The sequence below is a fragment of the Mesocricetus auratus genome, unplaced genomic scaffold, assembly GCF_017639785.1.
Source record: "Mesocricetus auratus isolate SY011 unplaced genomic scaffold, BCM_Maur_2.0 Super-Scaffold_100676, whole genome shotgun sequence".
NCBI lineage: Eukaryota > Metazoa > Chordata > Mammalia > Rodentia > Cricetidae > Mesocricetus > Mesocricetus auratus.
In genome coordinates, this window is record NW_024429266.1 from 69,961,485 (window position 1) to 69,978,344 (window position 16,860).

A 16,860-nucleotide genomic window follows, 5' to 3' on the forward strand; every position below is an offset into this window, starting at 1 on the left:
GTTTATCATAGCAGCAGAAAAGAGACTAATACGCTCTCCCACACTCAGGGCGGGTCTTCCCTGCCCGGGTAAACCTTTCTGGAAATCTCCCTCATAGGTTCACCCAGGAGTGTGTTTCCATGGTGATTCTACATCCCATCACATTGACAGGGGTGAACAGCACACCACATTTGTGGTGTCAGTACCTGGTCAACAGGGCTTCTCAAGGAAACTGGAGTCTCCGGTCCCACTCACACAGGACACATGTCCCCCCCCCCTTGTAGTCATAACTGAGAAGACAGGCAGCTCCGGAGACACCCATTCTCCAGGGAATGGGCAGCCTGGAGGCTGAGGTGTCTTCAGTCTAATACGCAGGGCCCTGTCTATGTGTCATGACCACTGGGAAGTCTCTTGCTCCCCTCTCTGGGTGACATCTACATGACACATGTGACTTATCTCAGAACCTTCTGGTGTCTGACATGACTTCTGGTCATGTTTCCATGACCCAGGTGTTCTGAGTTCTTTGAGTAAGGGCTCCATTTCATTCACCACTGTGGTTGTTACGAGGCCTAAGGTGAGCTCAGCTTCTGGGGAAGGACTCTCCTTGCCCCCCTCCGTCATTGTCCTCACAAGTTCATTACCTGAGGACCCTGTCACACAGATGTCTCCTTACCAGACCCTACCAGTCAAGGAGCATTTGGTGTTTGAGTTAGCATACAAAACTTCTGGACTTTCAGTGGCAGTCCCCTCCACTCTGCCTCCTTGGGGTCTTTCTGTGTAAGATAAAAAACAAATGTGCAAAATGTGCATTTTTCCAGGGGACAGGGTGTGGCCACTGAACATTTCCCACTTTGAGCTTCTTCCTCAGAAACTTGAAAAGAGAGACATTTCTTTGAAATGGCATATGGGGTGTGTGTGTGTGTGTGTGTGTGTGTGTGTCTGCTGGAAGGGCATGATTTAATTTAAAATTTTTTCCTTAAAAAACCACAATGAAAACATTGTGTGGAATGGTCAGGTTCAATATGCCAGCTTAAGGCAGGGTTTTTTGTTTTGCTTTGCTTTGGTATGTGGATCTAAGTGTATGCGTGTATATATGGGTAGAGAGGTGTGTGTATGTGTGTCCAGTGCATATGCAGGTGCACATGAATTTGCAAAGACCAGAGCTGGACATCAGTGTCTTCCTCTCTCACTCTCCATCTTATCCCTTTGGACAGGGTTTCCCACTGAACCTGGAGCTAGGCTGGCAACTGGCAGGGCCTAGTGACTTTGGTCCCTGTGCCTACAGCACTGGATTACAGGCGGCCGGCCATGCCCAGCTTTTTACATAGGTGCCAGGCATTAGAGCTCAGGTCCTCATGCTTGCACAGCAAGTGCACTTACCCTCTGAGCCATCTCCCCAGCCCAGGGGTACATCTTGTTTCCTGCTTCTCTTTGTGTTCCTTGGCTGCTTCTGCAGCCTCTGTATAGGGGTGATTCCTCCCAAGAGCTGGGAGCCAAAGCTTCCTCACAGAGAACTTTGGGCAAGTGTTTATTTCTGGAGGCTTCCATCGGGAGCTTGAGGTGGCGAGCCGTACTGAGCTGAAATGTTCAAGACCAGACGAACTGGTGCCAGCCTTCGTCCCTTCCCTTACTTGCATGAAGAGGGGTCCGTGAAGACTGCGGGGTGGCTGTGGGTAGGAAGCTCTGGGTGTGAGCCCAAGTGTAGATGAATGAATGAGTGAGTGTGTGCTATCTATCCTCTTACAGCAGGGCTCCAGTGACTGGCTAGAGGCTGCTGAAAGGACCCTGGGTCACAGAACTGTGTGTGGGATACAGAGGCCGCAGACATGAGCCAGTACCTGCCCACGGGAGTTCTGTCTGTCCTGCTCATAGCCACCCCTAGCCTGTATGTTGCTTTTCCAAGCTGGGGGGGGGAGGTAGCTGAGCACTAGGGCACTTGCCAAGCATATGTGTAAGGCCTGGCTTCCATCTCCAGCACTGAGACAAAAGGAAGACAGATGCCTGTATATTTAGAAAGGTGAGTCCTGCATTAACTGGACCCTGGGGTTGTAGACACCTCTGTAAGCAGGCCACTGCTATCTCTCCAACGCACCCCAACCCCCAGGAGTTGCCAAAGGGGAGTAACCAGGCTCTTCCCTGCAGCTAATAAGTCTCTAGTTTGATTATGAACTTTGAAGGTTTCAGCTATCAGTATTATTACCAGTTAATTCAGCTGTCACATGCTGGCTAAATATGCAGACTCTGTCTAAGCATGTCCTCAGCATGTACTGTGTGCACATGCATGTGGAAGCCAAGGGACAATCTTGGCTATTCTCAGTTGTTGTCCATTTTGTTTGACACAGGATATCTCACTGGCCTCGAACTTGCCAAGGAGGCTAGGCAGCTGACTAGTAGCCTCCAGGATCTGCCTGTCTCTGTCTCCCCAGCTTTGGGATTACAAGTGTGCACCATCCTTTTCTAATGTGTATGAGTGTTTTTGATTTCCTGCATGTATGTCTGTGCACTGTGTGCATGCTTGGTGCCTGCAGAGGTCACGAGGGTGTTTGATCCCCTGAAAGTAGAGTTACAGATGATGGTGAGCAGTCATGTGGGTGCTGGGAACCAAACCCAGGTTCTCTGCAAGAAAAGCACTGCTCTTAACCACTGAGCCTCCTTGCAAGCATCCCCTAACCCCAACTTAAAAACAAAACCAAACCATGTGTTCTGGGAGGTGGAGCTCAGGCTTCATGCTTGCCCTGCAAGCCCCTTACTGCTGAAGCTATCTGCGTTTTCCCTTTTGTCTTTATAGCATCCACAAACAGTCATTGATCTTACTGCAGACAGGCAGGTGGAGACTGTGTGTAGGAACTTACCCAAGCCCCTGGAACGGGCATTTCTGATTCCCAGGGGTCACCAGCCTCCAAAGTGCCTGGCCATTCTGTCACAGTTTAGAATCACAGCCACGTGTCTATGCTTACCTGTTCAGAGGTGGGGGACTCAGAAAAGGGTGGCTATCTGCTTCCATGCAGCTTGAGAGGCACAAGCCAGGCTGGTTCAAGCTCCCGTTGCCCACTGCTGACCCCTCACTGAGCCTGGTTTGCCAGGTCAGTTTGTCAGAGAGATGCGTTTTCTGTTTGCCTAGTCCCTAAAGGAGAGCACCACAAACGTGGGACAGTGAAGACAAAATTCAAGTTAAAATTTCAGGAGAGGCCTGAAGAGATGGTTCAGTGTTAATACACTTCCTGCTCTTTCAGAGGACCTGAGTTCAGTTCTCAGTACCCGTATCAGGTGGCTCTGGCTCTGGGGGATCTGGTGTTCACTTCTGGCCTCTGTGGATACCTGTACACAGAGAGCAGCATACATTCACACCACACACACACACACACACACACACACACACACACACACACACTAAATTAGTAATCATTTTTTAATTCAGGAGAAAGGTTTCCTCTCATTGAGAATTCTTCACGCTAAAGCCAGCTGGGCATCTCATGCTATAATCTCAGCGCTCAGAAGACTGGCGATCTCCAGAGGGAGGGTTGTCATACATACACCAAGGCCAGCTTGAGACTGTCTCCCACTTCTCCCAAAACTGATAGTATTAAATCCAAATGACTACCAACAATTTAGCAGACAAACAAAACTTGCTACATCCATTATATCCATACAAAGGAATAGCCTTCAGCCTTAAACGGAGAGAAACTACAGCCCACTCTACAATTTGATGAACCCCAGGGGCACGCGCTGAGTGAAATGAGCCAGACACAAAGGGACAAGCACTAGACTGATAAAAGTGTTCCTGTGTTCACAAAGACCGACCGACCGTAGAGTGACTGTTGTCAGAGACGGGGACTCGGGGACTGTGAGTGTTTCATCGGGACAGTTCCCTGTCATACGTTGAAGAGTTCTGTAGGTGGAGGTGGTGACAGCCTCGTAAGTGTGAGTGTGACGCTGCTCGACTCTCTCCTTATAATGGTGACAACAGTAGATATTAGTGAGCATGTTCATGTATGTGAGGCGCACGTGTTGTACGCCTGCATGTTTACATATGCACATGTGTGTGGAGGCTAGAGATTAGTCTCTGTTCATTCTTGAGGTGCCGTATACCTTGCTTTTTGAGACACGGTCTCTCACTAGTATCTGGGACCAGATAGTAAGGCTGGGCTGTCTGGCCAGAGAGCCCCAGGGATCCTCCTGTCTCCTTCTCAGAGCTGGGTTTATGAGTGTACACCACCTCGCCTGGCTTTTCATGTGGCTTCTGGCTTTGAATTTGGGTCCACTAAGCTGTCTCCCCAGCCCCAACCCTCCACTCTTAATGTTAATTATCGACCCATGTATGCTGGCGGGTGCCTCCAGAACTGAAAACACCAACACGTGTGTGTCAGTTCGGAGCTGAGTCAGCCCCTGTCTGCACTTGGCCTATGCTCAACAAATCATCGTGATAATTGCAGGATGCTCTTTGCTTATTGAAAGAAAATGCCTGGGTGCCCCAGAGGCAAACATAATTATAGGCTTTAGGAAAACAGGGCCTTTTTAACAAGTAGGCTGGGAAAAGGCTAAGGACTGGAGCATTCCTCATTCCTCTGTGGACACTTTCCTGAGTCAGAAGGCCACTGGCTCGGGAAAGTGGGGCCGAGTCAGGCTGTGTATCACCCACATCATCAGGGCTGCTGACAGCCTGGTGTGCCTTGATACGTGCCCCGAAGTAAAGCTGTTCTTCGTAAACTGACTCTGTTGCTAGAGTAAACGCTAGACATTTCTCTCCTGCGATATTGTGATGAAAGAGTTAAATTTACTGTTGTTTGGGGCTAGGAAGATAGTAAAGAACTTTCCACACAAGCATGAGAATGCAATCCGCACACGCTTGTCATGGAATGGTGACATGTGCTTGCTGTCCCAGCACTGGGGTGGCAGGGACAGGTGGGTCACTGGGACTCAATAGCCAGCCAGCCTAGCTAAATCAGTGAACCCCAAGTCCCTGTGAGAGAGAGAGACCTTGTCTTGTGAAACAGTGTGAATAGCACCTAAAGACAGTTGTCCTGAGGTTTCCATATGCATGTGAATACATATGCATACTTGTGTGCACATACACACACAACACACACACACACACACACACACACACACATACATTCATACACCAAAAGTAGAGAATTAGCTATCTATGCAGATGCCCCCAAGCCAGGCCTAGTCTTGCTTCACAGATGGTTTTAGGTAAATATGTGCAGCCCGTGTGTACAGTGGATCTGAAGCCGGTACCTGAGGCTGCTGAAGCCACACGCAGCCAAGCCAGGGTGGGCAGAAGCTGGCGGGAGTCGGGGCCTGTCAGCACTGTCAGCCCTGATTTGTGGCCAGGCTGGGTTCCCCAAGTTCAAAGAGCATTGAGCTGCTTGTCTTTGTCAAGAGCACGGCTGGGGATCTTTTATGTGGAAGATGTAGGATTCTCAGGCTGGCTTTGATTATTTATTCATCCCCCTTCGTGGGTGTGTGATAGCGCAGGCATCACGGAGTCCCTTGTCCTGACCACTCCAGCTCAGGAATTCATGGAGCTTAAAGCCTTTTGAAAATTGTTTTTCCAGGGACGGGGAAAGTTTTTGAAGTCTTCTCTCTCTCTCTTCCCCGCTCTCCACAGTTCCTCAGCAGCTCCTGCCGCCTTTCCACGCGCCTTTGCCGATTGACATGCGACACCAGGAGGGACGGTACCATTACGATCCTCACTCAGTCCACAGTGTTCACGGGTAAGTGTCACCTCCCATCTGATGTTCCTGGTGTTCAGCCACCTGTCTCTGTCCTTAGGTCCCCAACGCGCCATGACTGGGCACCCATAAGCAGGTGATACAGGCATATTAGCTATGCTTTCTTCTTAGTAGCAAGCTTGGATCACACGGCATCACCATGGCCTATGGTCTTAGGCTTCCTTGTTGGTTCCTACATGATTGGAGGCTCGTTACCCATCTGGTACCTCAAACCCAAGTCAGGGATGTAACTTAGGGATAGGTTGCACTAGCATAGTGGTCTGGAGTCCCCATTCTTACTACCCCGGGTGTCCTGAAGCGTTGTGTGGTCCTCCACTCTTTAAAACACGCTCAGAGTGATGCCGTGGGGTCTCTTCCCACCTCCCACCTTGAGGTCCTCAAGGAGAAAGGCAACACCTTGATGTGACTGGGCATCTCTACCAGGGACCTTCAGCCGCTCCACCTCCTACACCACCACACGAAATACCTGACCAAAGCAACACAAGGAGGGAGAAGAGTTTATTTTGGTTCATGTTTTGAGGACACAATGCATCGTGGTGGAGAAGCCATGGCAGCTGGCCGCACGGCATCCACATGCAGGAAGCAGAGAGAGATGAATTCCGGTGCTCAGTTGGTTTTTTTTCCAGTGTGGGTCACGTAATAGTGCCACCCACAGTTAGGGTGGGTCTTCCCCAAATAACCTAATCTTAAAGCCCTTACAGGTATGTGTGTATATATGTCTCCTGTGTGGTTCTCCATTGCCAAGTTGATCATCAGTACTAACCATCACAGAGGTCTAGGCCTTAGCCGTTTCCCCACACGCAGCCTCTCCACAGCCTTCCTGCTTGGGCAGTGAGTCCCTCTGCCTGTCCCCTCCCCCTCCCTCTCTCCTCTGGCCACTTGCCCACATCAAGTTGCTGTCGGGGGTGCTGATTCGTAACTCCTGTCACCTGTCTTTGTGACTGGCTCCTGTTACCTGCCCATCCTCTAGAAACTCCTCAGCTTCAGGGCCACTTCCTGAGGACAGCTGGATGTCCCACCCTGAATGGATCCTGCACTGTATTCCAACAGCAGTGCCATAGCAGAATAAGCCATTATCATACATGCTCCACATAGACTCTGAGCTTCCCTTAGGGCTGTCCCGACAATGACAGATACGTAGTAGGAGCACAGAGTGCTGAGTAGGAAGTCCCTGCTGGCACCCTACCTGCGAGACTCTATCCCCCACTAGAATGAAATTGGTCAGCATAGCTGTGGTCTCGGATGTTCAAACTGTTGTGCCTTTGCTGTATCCCAGCCAGCCCCCAGTGACACCTGCTTCAGCACACTACTATCTACTGGACAGCCAACCCAGAACTTGGGTTTTCTTTTAAAACAAATTTCAAGTTTAATGTTGGGAAATGACAACGTGGCTCAGTGGGTAAAAGTCTTGCAACACAAGCCCTGTGGCTTGAGTTCAAATCCTGGAACCCATGTTAGGCAAAAGGAGAGAACCAAGTCCCCAAGGTTGTCCTCTGACCTCCACAGGTATACCATGGCACACATGCACCCATATATACAGATAATGCGCCATACACTATAACCAATAAATCAACCAATTAAAATTGAGTTTTCATTTTGGAGGAAATTCAGGCATGCAATGTTGTAAAAATTAGACGAGATAAACTGGAGGCCCTCAACTCAGCTATTCAGACATTAACATCCTGTATCATCCAGCACAAATATGGTGAACTATCCTGCACGTCTGCGACGAATGTGCATGGTTTTCCCTTAAGTCTGTGTTTCCTCGTTCAGGATCCAGTGAAGGATTACACACTGAGTATATGAGTGTGTGTGTGTGTGTGTGAGTGTGTGTGAGTGTGTGAGTGTGTGTGTGTGAGTGTGTGTGTGTGAGTGTACAAGTGGAGGCCAGAGGACATCAGATACCCTTCACTATCCCTCTCTTTACTCCCTAGAGACAAAGTTTCTCCCTGAACCTAAAGCTAGCCAGCAAGCCTCAGTATCCTCTTATCTGTGTCCCCTTACAGCGGTGATTTACAGATCCACAGCCATGCCCAGATTTTCAAATGGTCCACATCTACACAGAAAGTGCTCCTGTCCATTGAGGTATCTATCTCGCTAGTCCCTTAGCCATGGAAATTACCTTGTTGCTCACTGGCTTCCAAGACCTTTGCAGCAGACCGTGTGCTCATTTCCTGTGGCTCAGTGACTTAACACAACAGAAATGCTTTCTCATACAGTTCTGGAGAGAGCATGTGCCTTTGACTTTCCCCAGTTCTGGAAGCCTGCATCTTCCGGCTTGCAACCCCAATCTCACACCATACCACCTATCCCCTGCACCCGCCCTCACAACCCTCTTCTCCCCTGCTACAATTTTCTTCCCGGCTTCCATTTCATCAGGGACATTTGCTGTTGCTTTTCAAGATGATCCAGGTGGTCCAGGATCATCCTGATGTCCTTCCCCAAATCATAACTGTGATACAGATGACATTACAGGTTCAATAGGTTAACACGCATGCCTTATTAGAGGCTAGTACTTCCTCATTTGATATCAGCAAGTCCTGGTGCAGAGGCTGGGAGGTAGCCTGTGAGGTTTAGGGGACTGAACTCTGGGACATAGCCCAGGAGGATCTTGCCTGTCAACCCCACTGCCAGGAAGCAGCATAGAGTTCTAGGACCTGTGGCCTGCTAGGTCAGGCCTCAGAGCCTCCTTGATAACCTCAGCATGGCTGGCTTCCACCAAGAAGGGGCTGGCCTCAGGCTCTGGAAGGCCTACCTCCTCATTCTCCTACTCCCTATATCCCAAGTGAGAAGTAGACAAAGCCTGTAAGAAAAGCGGCCCCATAGTTCTGGCTTCTGTGATTAATGTGGTCCGAGCCTGGTGGAGTCCCCAATCCATCAAGCCTGTGTTGTAGCCTGCTTGCTACCACCAATGTGTCTAATTACACAAGCAGCATGCGGCAAATGAGGTACCGTGTCATCTCTTGTCACTAGGGTCTAAGCCTCGGCCTGCCTCTTGGAGTCACGAGGCCTTTGCTTGCTGCTGGGCGCACTCGCTGCTCTGCTCGGCCCTCTCTTGCCCCACACGGCTTGAACATTCAGACCCCTGCCTGTAGCTCTTGGAATCCTGATAACTCCCAGGAGTGGAGGGTCCCAATGTGCAGGCTCTGAGTCTAGAGATCCCTAGCCTCCCACATGCCCATAGCACTGCTTCGGTCATATTCTGAGACTTGCTGTCACCCCAGCCCTGCCAGGCTGCCTGCCACTGCAGAAGAGGTGGTCCATGTGAGCCCACAGCCTCATTTTTCTCCTTTATGAAGCGGCCGTGTCTAGTGGATGTTAGGTTGCAGGCTAGAGGCTGAGGGAGCCATGTGACCTACAGTTGCCTCTCTTCTATAGCTGCCTTGAAGGAAATGGCAAGCCCCCCCCCACCGAGAGTCTGCCTGTAGGTCTGCAACCCATCCCTTACAGACTCCCCCAAGTGCTGCAGTTCCAGGAGAGTTGCAGGTACCATCCTCAGATCCCCCGAGGAAGTTTACAGGCCTCAAGCTGCTAGACTCTGGGACATCCGGGGGCTGTGGGAATAATGGGTGCCATGGGTGCCTCCCAACTACATGTGCCTCTCCTCCCTGCTTCTGCCGTATCCTTGGAGATGCACATCTTCCCAAATGCAGGTCCACACTGTGACCACACATCAGTTATGTGACAGAAATCCTCCCTCTTCTTCTAAGGCCTATAAGAAGGGACCCACCTCTCTCTCTCTCTCTCTCTCTCTCTCTCTCTCTCTCTCTCTCTCTCTCTCTCTCTCTCTCTCTCTCTCTCTCTCTCTCTCTCTCTCTCTCTGCCTTGTGGTCCTCAACACTCCTCGGAGCTTTTGTCATGCTGTTATCCGTCTGTCCACGGTGCTAACAATGCTTCTAACAAATCTCTTACCAAAACGGCAGTCCACCTTACTGTCCCTGTTGAATGCCAAACCCAAGACCTTTCACTGAGATGATCTTGGTAGCAGAATCCCCCGAGTTGTCATTTGTAACAGCCACAAGCCCACTGATTGGTGTGGCTGTGGCGGTGCCTGCATAGGAGTGGAGCCAAAGGACAGCCTCGGCTGTTGTTCTTTGGGAGCTTGCTTTTTAAGATAGGGTCTCTCACTGGCCTGGAATACCCCAAACAGGCTGCTATGACTGGCCAATGAGCCCTGAGCTTCTGCCTGTCTGCCCCCACCCCCCAGCACGGATTAAAAACGCACTCCATGAGTTATCCTCCACTATCGTTCTGTGCGTCATCATCATATTCTTTTTTAATACATTTTTATTTACATTAGAAACAATCTTATTTTCCATACCAATCCCAGCTCCCTTTCCCTTCCATCTTCCCATGCCCCCCACCAACCCCATCCCGCCCCCCATCCACTCCCTCATCCTATTCTTTTAAGACTCTTACTGAACCTGGAGTTCACCTGGGACCTGCCTGTTTCTGCCCCCAACACTGGGCTTACAGACACTTGCCGCCACATCCAGATTTTATGTGGGTATCGGGAATCCAAACTCGGTACTCATGTGTGCTCAGTAAGCCCTTTGCCCACTGAGTCGTCTCACTGGCTCCTCGGCTTTTGGTTTTTTGGGGGAGGTTGAGACGGTCTTATTACGTAACTCTGACTGGCCTTGAATTCAGAGATCTTCCTGCCTTTGCCTCCCAAAGATGTGTGCCAGCAGCACCCCTTTTTTGTTTAGCATTGGTTCCCTTCAGGTCCTAATGCTTGCAGGTGCACAACACTTTCCTGACTAAGCTGTCTCACCGGCCCCTGAGTTAGGACGGAGCAGGAATTCTGTAGGAGAGTTGGAAGCATGCTCTTAGGGGTTGCCGCTACTGCGGGTCTCCATTTACCTGGTCCAGAAGAGGCTTTCATTACAGTTGGGAGGACATACATGGCGTGTCTTTAGAAGGGGAGGCTAGCCGGAGCTGGGGCACAGGCAGGTCAGAGGTGGAACTAAGGGATGAGGGAGTCTTTCTCCCCAGTGGAGGTCTTCGGACATCTGTGTCTCCAGGGCCCCAGGAGCAGGGATGATGGTCAAATGTACCAGGGGTCCCAGAGATAGTCATGGGATGAAAACATGGTGAGAACCGCCTGGGAGTCTGTGCTAGCTAGTGTATGTCACCATAAGCCAAAGTCATCTGAGAGGAGAGAACTTCAATTGAGAAAATGCCTCCATAAGGTCCACCTGCAGGCAAGCCTGCAGGGAATCTTCTTAATTAGTGATTAATGGGGAGGGCCCAGTACATTGTAGGTGATGCCATCCCTGGTGGTGGTCCTGGGTTCTGTAAAACTCAGGCTGGTGGTCCTGGATTCTATTGAGCCGGGTGTTGGTGGCATATGCCTTTAATCCCAGTATTGGGAGGCAGAAGCAGGCAAATCTCTGTGAGTTCGAGACCAGCCTGGTCTACCTAGCAAGTTCCAGGACAGCCTCCAAAACAATACGAGAAACCCTGTCTCGAAAAACAAACAAACAAAAAAAAGAAGTCAGGTTAAGCAAGACACAGGAACGGGGTAGTAATCAGCATCCCTCTGTGGCCTCTGCATCAGCTCCTACCCCCAGGTTCCTGCCCTGCTTGAACCCTGTCCTTTCTTCAATGCTGAACTGTGGTTATGAAAGCATAAGCTAAATAAAGCCCTTCCTTAGCAACAGACTTTTGGCAAAAATCCACACTTCTTCTTGATGCCTATGTGGCAGTATTGTTCACCATGTTCATGTGCGATGGTGGTATTGTCCCTGAACTTGTAGTCTGTGGAAAATACAAGTGGTGAGGGACATGGTGGTCAGAGGTTCTCTGTGACCCCAATGGGGACATGCTTCCAAGATTCCAAAGGAAGAAGGAAAAACCAGCTAAGCCTGGAAGCAACCCCACCTGCCTCGTCTGCGCTGCCTGTGTTGCCACGGGAAGAAGGGAGCGCTTTGCTCTCCTGGGCCTTGCTCTTAGGACAGCTTTGCCAGGGTGTCAGAGGGAATGTGGGAGAGTGTGGCAGGCCTGGCCCCCCAGAAAAGAACCACTCTTTTGGTACACAATGGACTGAGAGTACTTTGTGCCTTGAGCAGAAGGTAAGGAATCCATGCCGACGCTTCAGGAAGCTGGTGCCTGCTTTGCTCTGGTGTTGCTGTAGGGCCTGCTCTGCTCTGCTCTGCTCTGGGGTTCCAGAGAAGGCCAGTTGGCACTGCCTTTGGCCTAGAATTTCGAGAAGCTGCTCAGTGCAGCAAGTCCCAGTGTGAGCAATCCGGGATGTTTGTTTTTCAGAGAGGACCCCATGCAGCCCAAGCTGGCCTCCAACTTGCTCTGTAGTTGAAGATGATGCTGAACTTCTCATCCTCCCGCTTCTGCCTCTTTGCTGAAATTACAGAAGCACACCGCCACATTATTTATGCTTCGTTAGGGATGAAACCCAAGACTTCGTGTGTGTCAGGCAACACCTACCAACTAACTGAGTTCCATCTCCAACCCCCTTCTCCCTACACACACACACACACACACACACACACTTTTTTAAAATTAATTTACATCCTAATCGCAGTTTCCCTCCCCCCTTCTCTCAACCTCCCTGCCTTCTCCCCTTCCCATCCCTATCCACTCCTCAGAGAGGGTAAGACCCTTCCTTGGGAGTCCACAAAGTCTGGCATACCAAATTGAGCCAAGACCAAGCTTCCCCTCCCCCCCATCAAGGCTGAGCATGGTATCCCACCGTAGGGAATGGTCTCCAAAAAGCCAGTTCGTGCCCCTGGGTTAGGTCCTGGTGCCACTGCCAACCCCGCGCCCCAACATATCAAGTCGAATAACTATCACCCACATTCAGAGGGTCTAGTTGAACCCAGCTTCAGATAATCTGATTTTTCCAGCCCACGATGAAGCCCGAGTATCTGCTTATTTGCGAGTTTACACAAACCAGTGTTTAGGGAACTCCCTGTTTGTCTTATGTCCAGGAAAGAAGCCGAGAGCTGTGGGCTGACTTCCTGGATCCATAGAGGCAGCTACCCTTCAACCTCTGAAATGGGAGCATTAAAGTCTCCTGCGCCTCTTTCTCTCCCACGCCCAGCTGAGCCCCGCCCCCACCCCAGCTGACCTAAACCCTTTCATATCCCAGCTTGCAGAAGGCATAGAACGCATGCTGGGTAGTGACCTCTCAGGCAGGGACCAGTGTCCTGCTGGCCTCTGGTGTCTGGCACCATGCCTGACCTCCATGACCTCCAACCACCCCACGTTCTGTGTCTGACTTCAGTTAATGGCTCCCTGCAGATCACTTGGTCCTGAGTTAAACTTAGTTTGTAGTCATACAAGGCCACCCTTCATAGCGGGCAGAAAGGCTCCGGTTGGGGACAGATGGCTCCGGGGTCTACCTCTCAGTTCACGGAGAGTCGACACGCTGGCTGGCGTGTGAAGTAGAAGGAATGCCAGGTGGTGGGCACACCTTACCCAAAGTCCCCTGAGGGAACCGTTTTACAAATATGTCCCCAGCAGGAGCATATAAATGGAGATGTCAGCCCATAAATTGGTACACTGTCACTTAAGACGGTCGTTTCTTTGCTGTGACTATGCTAGCTGACTTTCTTTCTAGTCTGGGGAATTTGAAAATGGCTTTTCCAAGGTCATTGTTGCTGATAACACCTGTAACGTCCTAGCATGATCCTGGGGCTTGTGACAGTGTCCAGCCTCACCACCCAGGGCAGCAGCTGGGCAGGAATAAATGTGGCTGATTTCTTTTGGATTCCTGGCTCTATACCCCAGTTTGTGGCTTGCACTGTATTAATTAGCTTTGTTTGTGCTTCTTAGAGAATTGTCTTCTCTCTAGGCAAATGTGTGCACTCCTTCTCAGAACCTGGTGGAAGGGGACTTTGGAAGAGGCTGACTGCCTGCTTCCTGAGCTGAGGAGCTGCTAGGTGGACTCAGGGTCACTGACCAGGGGACTTGTCCATCCTCCTGACATGGCTTCCTCTGACCATGTTGCTCTCTGTCTTTGACTCTCCCTCTTTCCCTCTCTTTCCCCCCTCTCTCTCTCTCCCTCTTTCCCTCTCTTTCCCTCTCTCTCTCTCTCTCTCCCTTCCTCCCTCTCTCCCTCCCTCTCTCTCTCTCTCCCTCTTTCCCTCTCTTTCCCTCCTCTCTCTCTCTCCCTCTTTCCCTCTCTTTCCCTCTCTCTCCCTCTCTCTCTCTCCTTCCATGGCCGACAACTTACTTCCTCAGATCAACTGCAGCTGTGTGGACATCCTGCCCTTGGTGGGCTGACACAGGCATAAGAGGACCCTCAGACAAGAAGAGACCTTTTGGTCAGCCCAGCTGTGAAGCGAAATTAGACTGCTACCATGCAGACATGGCAGTGCTGTCACTCCCCATCGTAAGAGGGAAACTCGGGCACTGGCAGGCTGCCTCTTCCTTGGCATGCCTTTCTGAGGTAGATAACTTGAGAGATTTATTCAAACTCAAGTTCCTTGGACTTCAGCCATGGTCACTGGCTCTGTCATCACCAGCCTGTGGTGAGGCAGAGACCATTGTGTTAGTGGGGTCCTGTGACAGATCCTGCTCACCACATGGCGGCCAGGAAACAGAACTAAGAAGGAACGAGAGGTGAAGCAGGCCCCATTGGAGCTGAGAAGATGCCACAATTGGCTGTGTACAAGCTGAGGACCTGAATTCAGTCCCCTAGAGCCCACTTTTAAAAAGCCTGTTGTGGTGCCTCTCGTGGTAGTAGTGGGCACCAGCAATCCTAGTGCTGGGAGGCAGCTGGTTACTAGCCAGCTGGTCTAGCCAAATTGGCGTGCTCCAGGTTCCGTGAGAGATCCTGTCTCAAGAAATAAGTGGAGAGCGACTGAGGAAGCCTCCTGACAAGGACCTCCGGCCTTCTCATGCTCTTTTCCTCCCTCCCTCCTTGCCTCCCTCCCTTCCCCCTCCCCCAAAGACATGCCTGTAATGATCTACTTACACTAACCAGACTCCAGTTCCCAATAATGCCATCAATTATGCGTATATCCATGGGTTAATTCCTTGATGGTTCATTAGTCTGTTGATGAAAAGGAGAGCCCTCACACTTCCCAAGACACCCCCCCCCCCCCCCAGCTGTTAGCCAGGCCTTTAACACATGTGACTTGAGGGACATTTCAGAGTTAAACTGTAACACATTCCTAGCCATGGCACAGGTAGGATTTGAACTCCAGGCAGTGTGATACCGGCCATCATCTCCCCCCTACTCTGAGAAGGCCAGCTCCTCAGCCCAGAAACGTGCTCAGTGGTGTGGGATGGACAGCTCATTTATAATGGAATCTGGCCCGTAAAAGTTTAATGAGGAGCTTGTCTGATAAGGTGCCTAGTCTTTGATCTTTGTGAACACCAGCTGCTCATGTAAGAGACGCTTCCTGGCCTTGGCTTTGGGGAGCGCTGATGGGGTCAGCTGGGGGCAGAAGCTGAGGAGAGTAAAGGTATAGTCCTGTAGAGATGGGGCTACATGGGAGGACTGTGTCCCCAGCAGCTACAGGGACAGGCTTCTGGCCAGGATGTCCTACAACATCAGAGAGTGACACCCTGATCCCTCTCTTGTCCCTTGGGGTTCTGTTGGACGTTTGCCAGCACTCAGGATGGAGGCAGAAGTGGGTAGGGCCAGGATATGGATCTTACTGCATATTCTTGTTCAAGCAGGGGCTGGCGAGTTAACTACCACAAGCCTCTATTTCTTCTTCTCTAAAAAAAAACAGTGGTGGGAGGTTGTACCCGTGTAACGGTTAATATCATCAACCTGACAGTATGTAGAATTTCCTAGGAGAAAGCCTCTTAGTGGTGCTTGTGAGGGAGTTTCTAGATCAGGTTAATTAAGAAGACCACTCTCAGCGTGGGTGGGGTCCTTCCGTGGCGGTTTCGCAGCACTGGTGCTTGTGTGTCTCTGCTTCCTGATTGGATGCAATGTGCCCAGCTGCCTCATAGACCTTCCCCACCATGAAGGACTGCACTTTCAAACTCTCCTTCCTTAAGTCACTTTTGTTCCGTGTTTTGTCACAGCAGTGTGAGAAGGAACCAGCCAGCACTGGTGGGATTCATGTGAGGATGAGAAAAGTGAGTTATTACATATTGTATGTGCTATAGTTTGGTTCTGGAATAGACTGTTGCCCCAAAGCCCCTATTCACGGTTTGGTTCCTGTCCTGTGGGGCTGTGGGAAGTGGTGGAACCTTAGTGGGGGGTGATTAGTGGAGGAAGTTGTCGCTGGTGGTGTTGCTCTTGGAAGAGCTGTTGGGACCTGGCCACCGTGAGGTAAAGAAGCTGCCCCGCTGCCTCCTCCTGATCTCCCTGTGATGTCACCATAGACCCAAATCAACAGGCTGTCTAAACTGTGAGTCAAGACAAACCATTCTTTCAAATATGTGTGTGTGTTCACGTGTGAGTGGGTGTATGTGTGCATATGTGCATGTATGTACATGTATACGTGCAGGCCAGAGGACAATTCTTCTATCACTATCCACATTGGCTTTTGAAACATAGTCTCTCTTACATGCTTAGAACTCAACGATTAGGCTAAGCTGCCCCAGGAACACTCCCGACTCTGTCTTCCCAACACTGGATTACAAGGGCACACCACCATGACGGCTTCTGTTTTATTAAATGAGTTCAGGAAGCAAACTCTGGTCTTCATTCCTGAGTGATAAGCACTTTAGCAGTTGAGCCACCGTCCCAGCCCCAACCCTTTCTTCTTTCTGAGTTGGTTTCTCTCAAGTATTTGGAAAGCTGAGCAGCACACAGAATGTGTGTGGAACAGTTCATGGCTCTCACAACAGCTGTATTCATGCATGAGTGCATACACACACACATACACAGAGAGAGAGAGAGAGAGAGAGAGAGAGAGAGAGAGAGAGAGAGAGAGAGAGAGAGAGAGAGAGAGAAGAAAGATAGGAAGGGGGCACAGATTGTAAATTGATAGACTGGAGGGGTGTAGAGCCCAGCACAGGAGAGCAGGGATGGAAGTCTTTATCAGCAGGGAGGCCTGCCTCCTCTGCCTAACCCAGCCTGCAGAGGCTGTCTGGATCCAGTGAGGCGCAGATCCGGTGCTGCTGGGGAAGGAACCCCAGGCACGCTCTAGTGGTTACTAGAGAAGGTTTATTTGAGCCCAGGAGGATTAACCCATCTCGCTTTGGTGGCCCAGCA

The 16,860-nt window shown here is 50.6% G+C and overlaps 1 protein-coding gene across 1 annotated transcript in view; it reads left to right on the forward strand.

Annotated features, from left to right (window-relative positions):
• Window positions 1-16,860, forward strand: part of Gli2 (GLI family zinc finger 2) — a 226,845-nt gene that overhangs the window by 161,373 nt on the left and 48,612 nt on the right. The window contains exon 3 of the mRNA XM_040738479.1: window positions 5,594-5,699. Within this exon, the coding sequence (XP_040594413.1) occupies window positions 5,594-5,699 (106 nt within the window). The remainder of the gene's footprint in view (window positions 1-5,593; window positions 5,700-16,860) is intronic.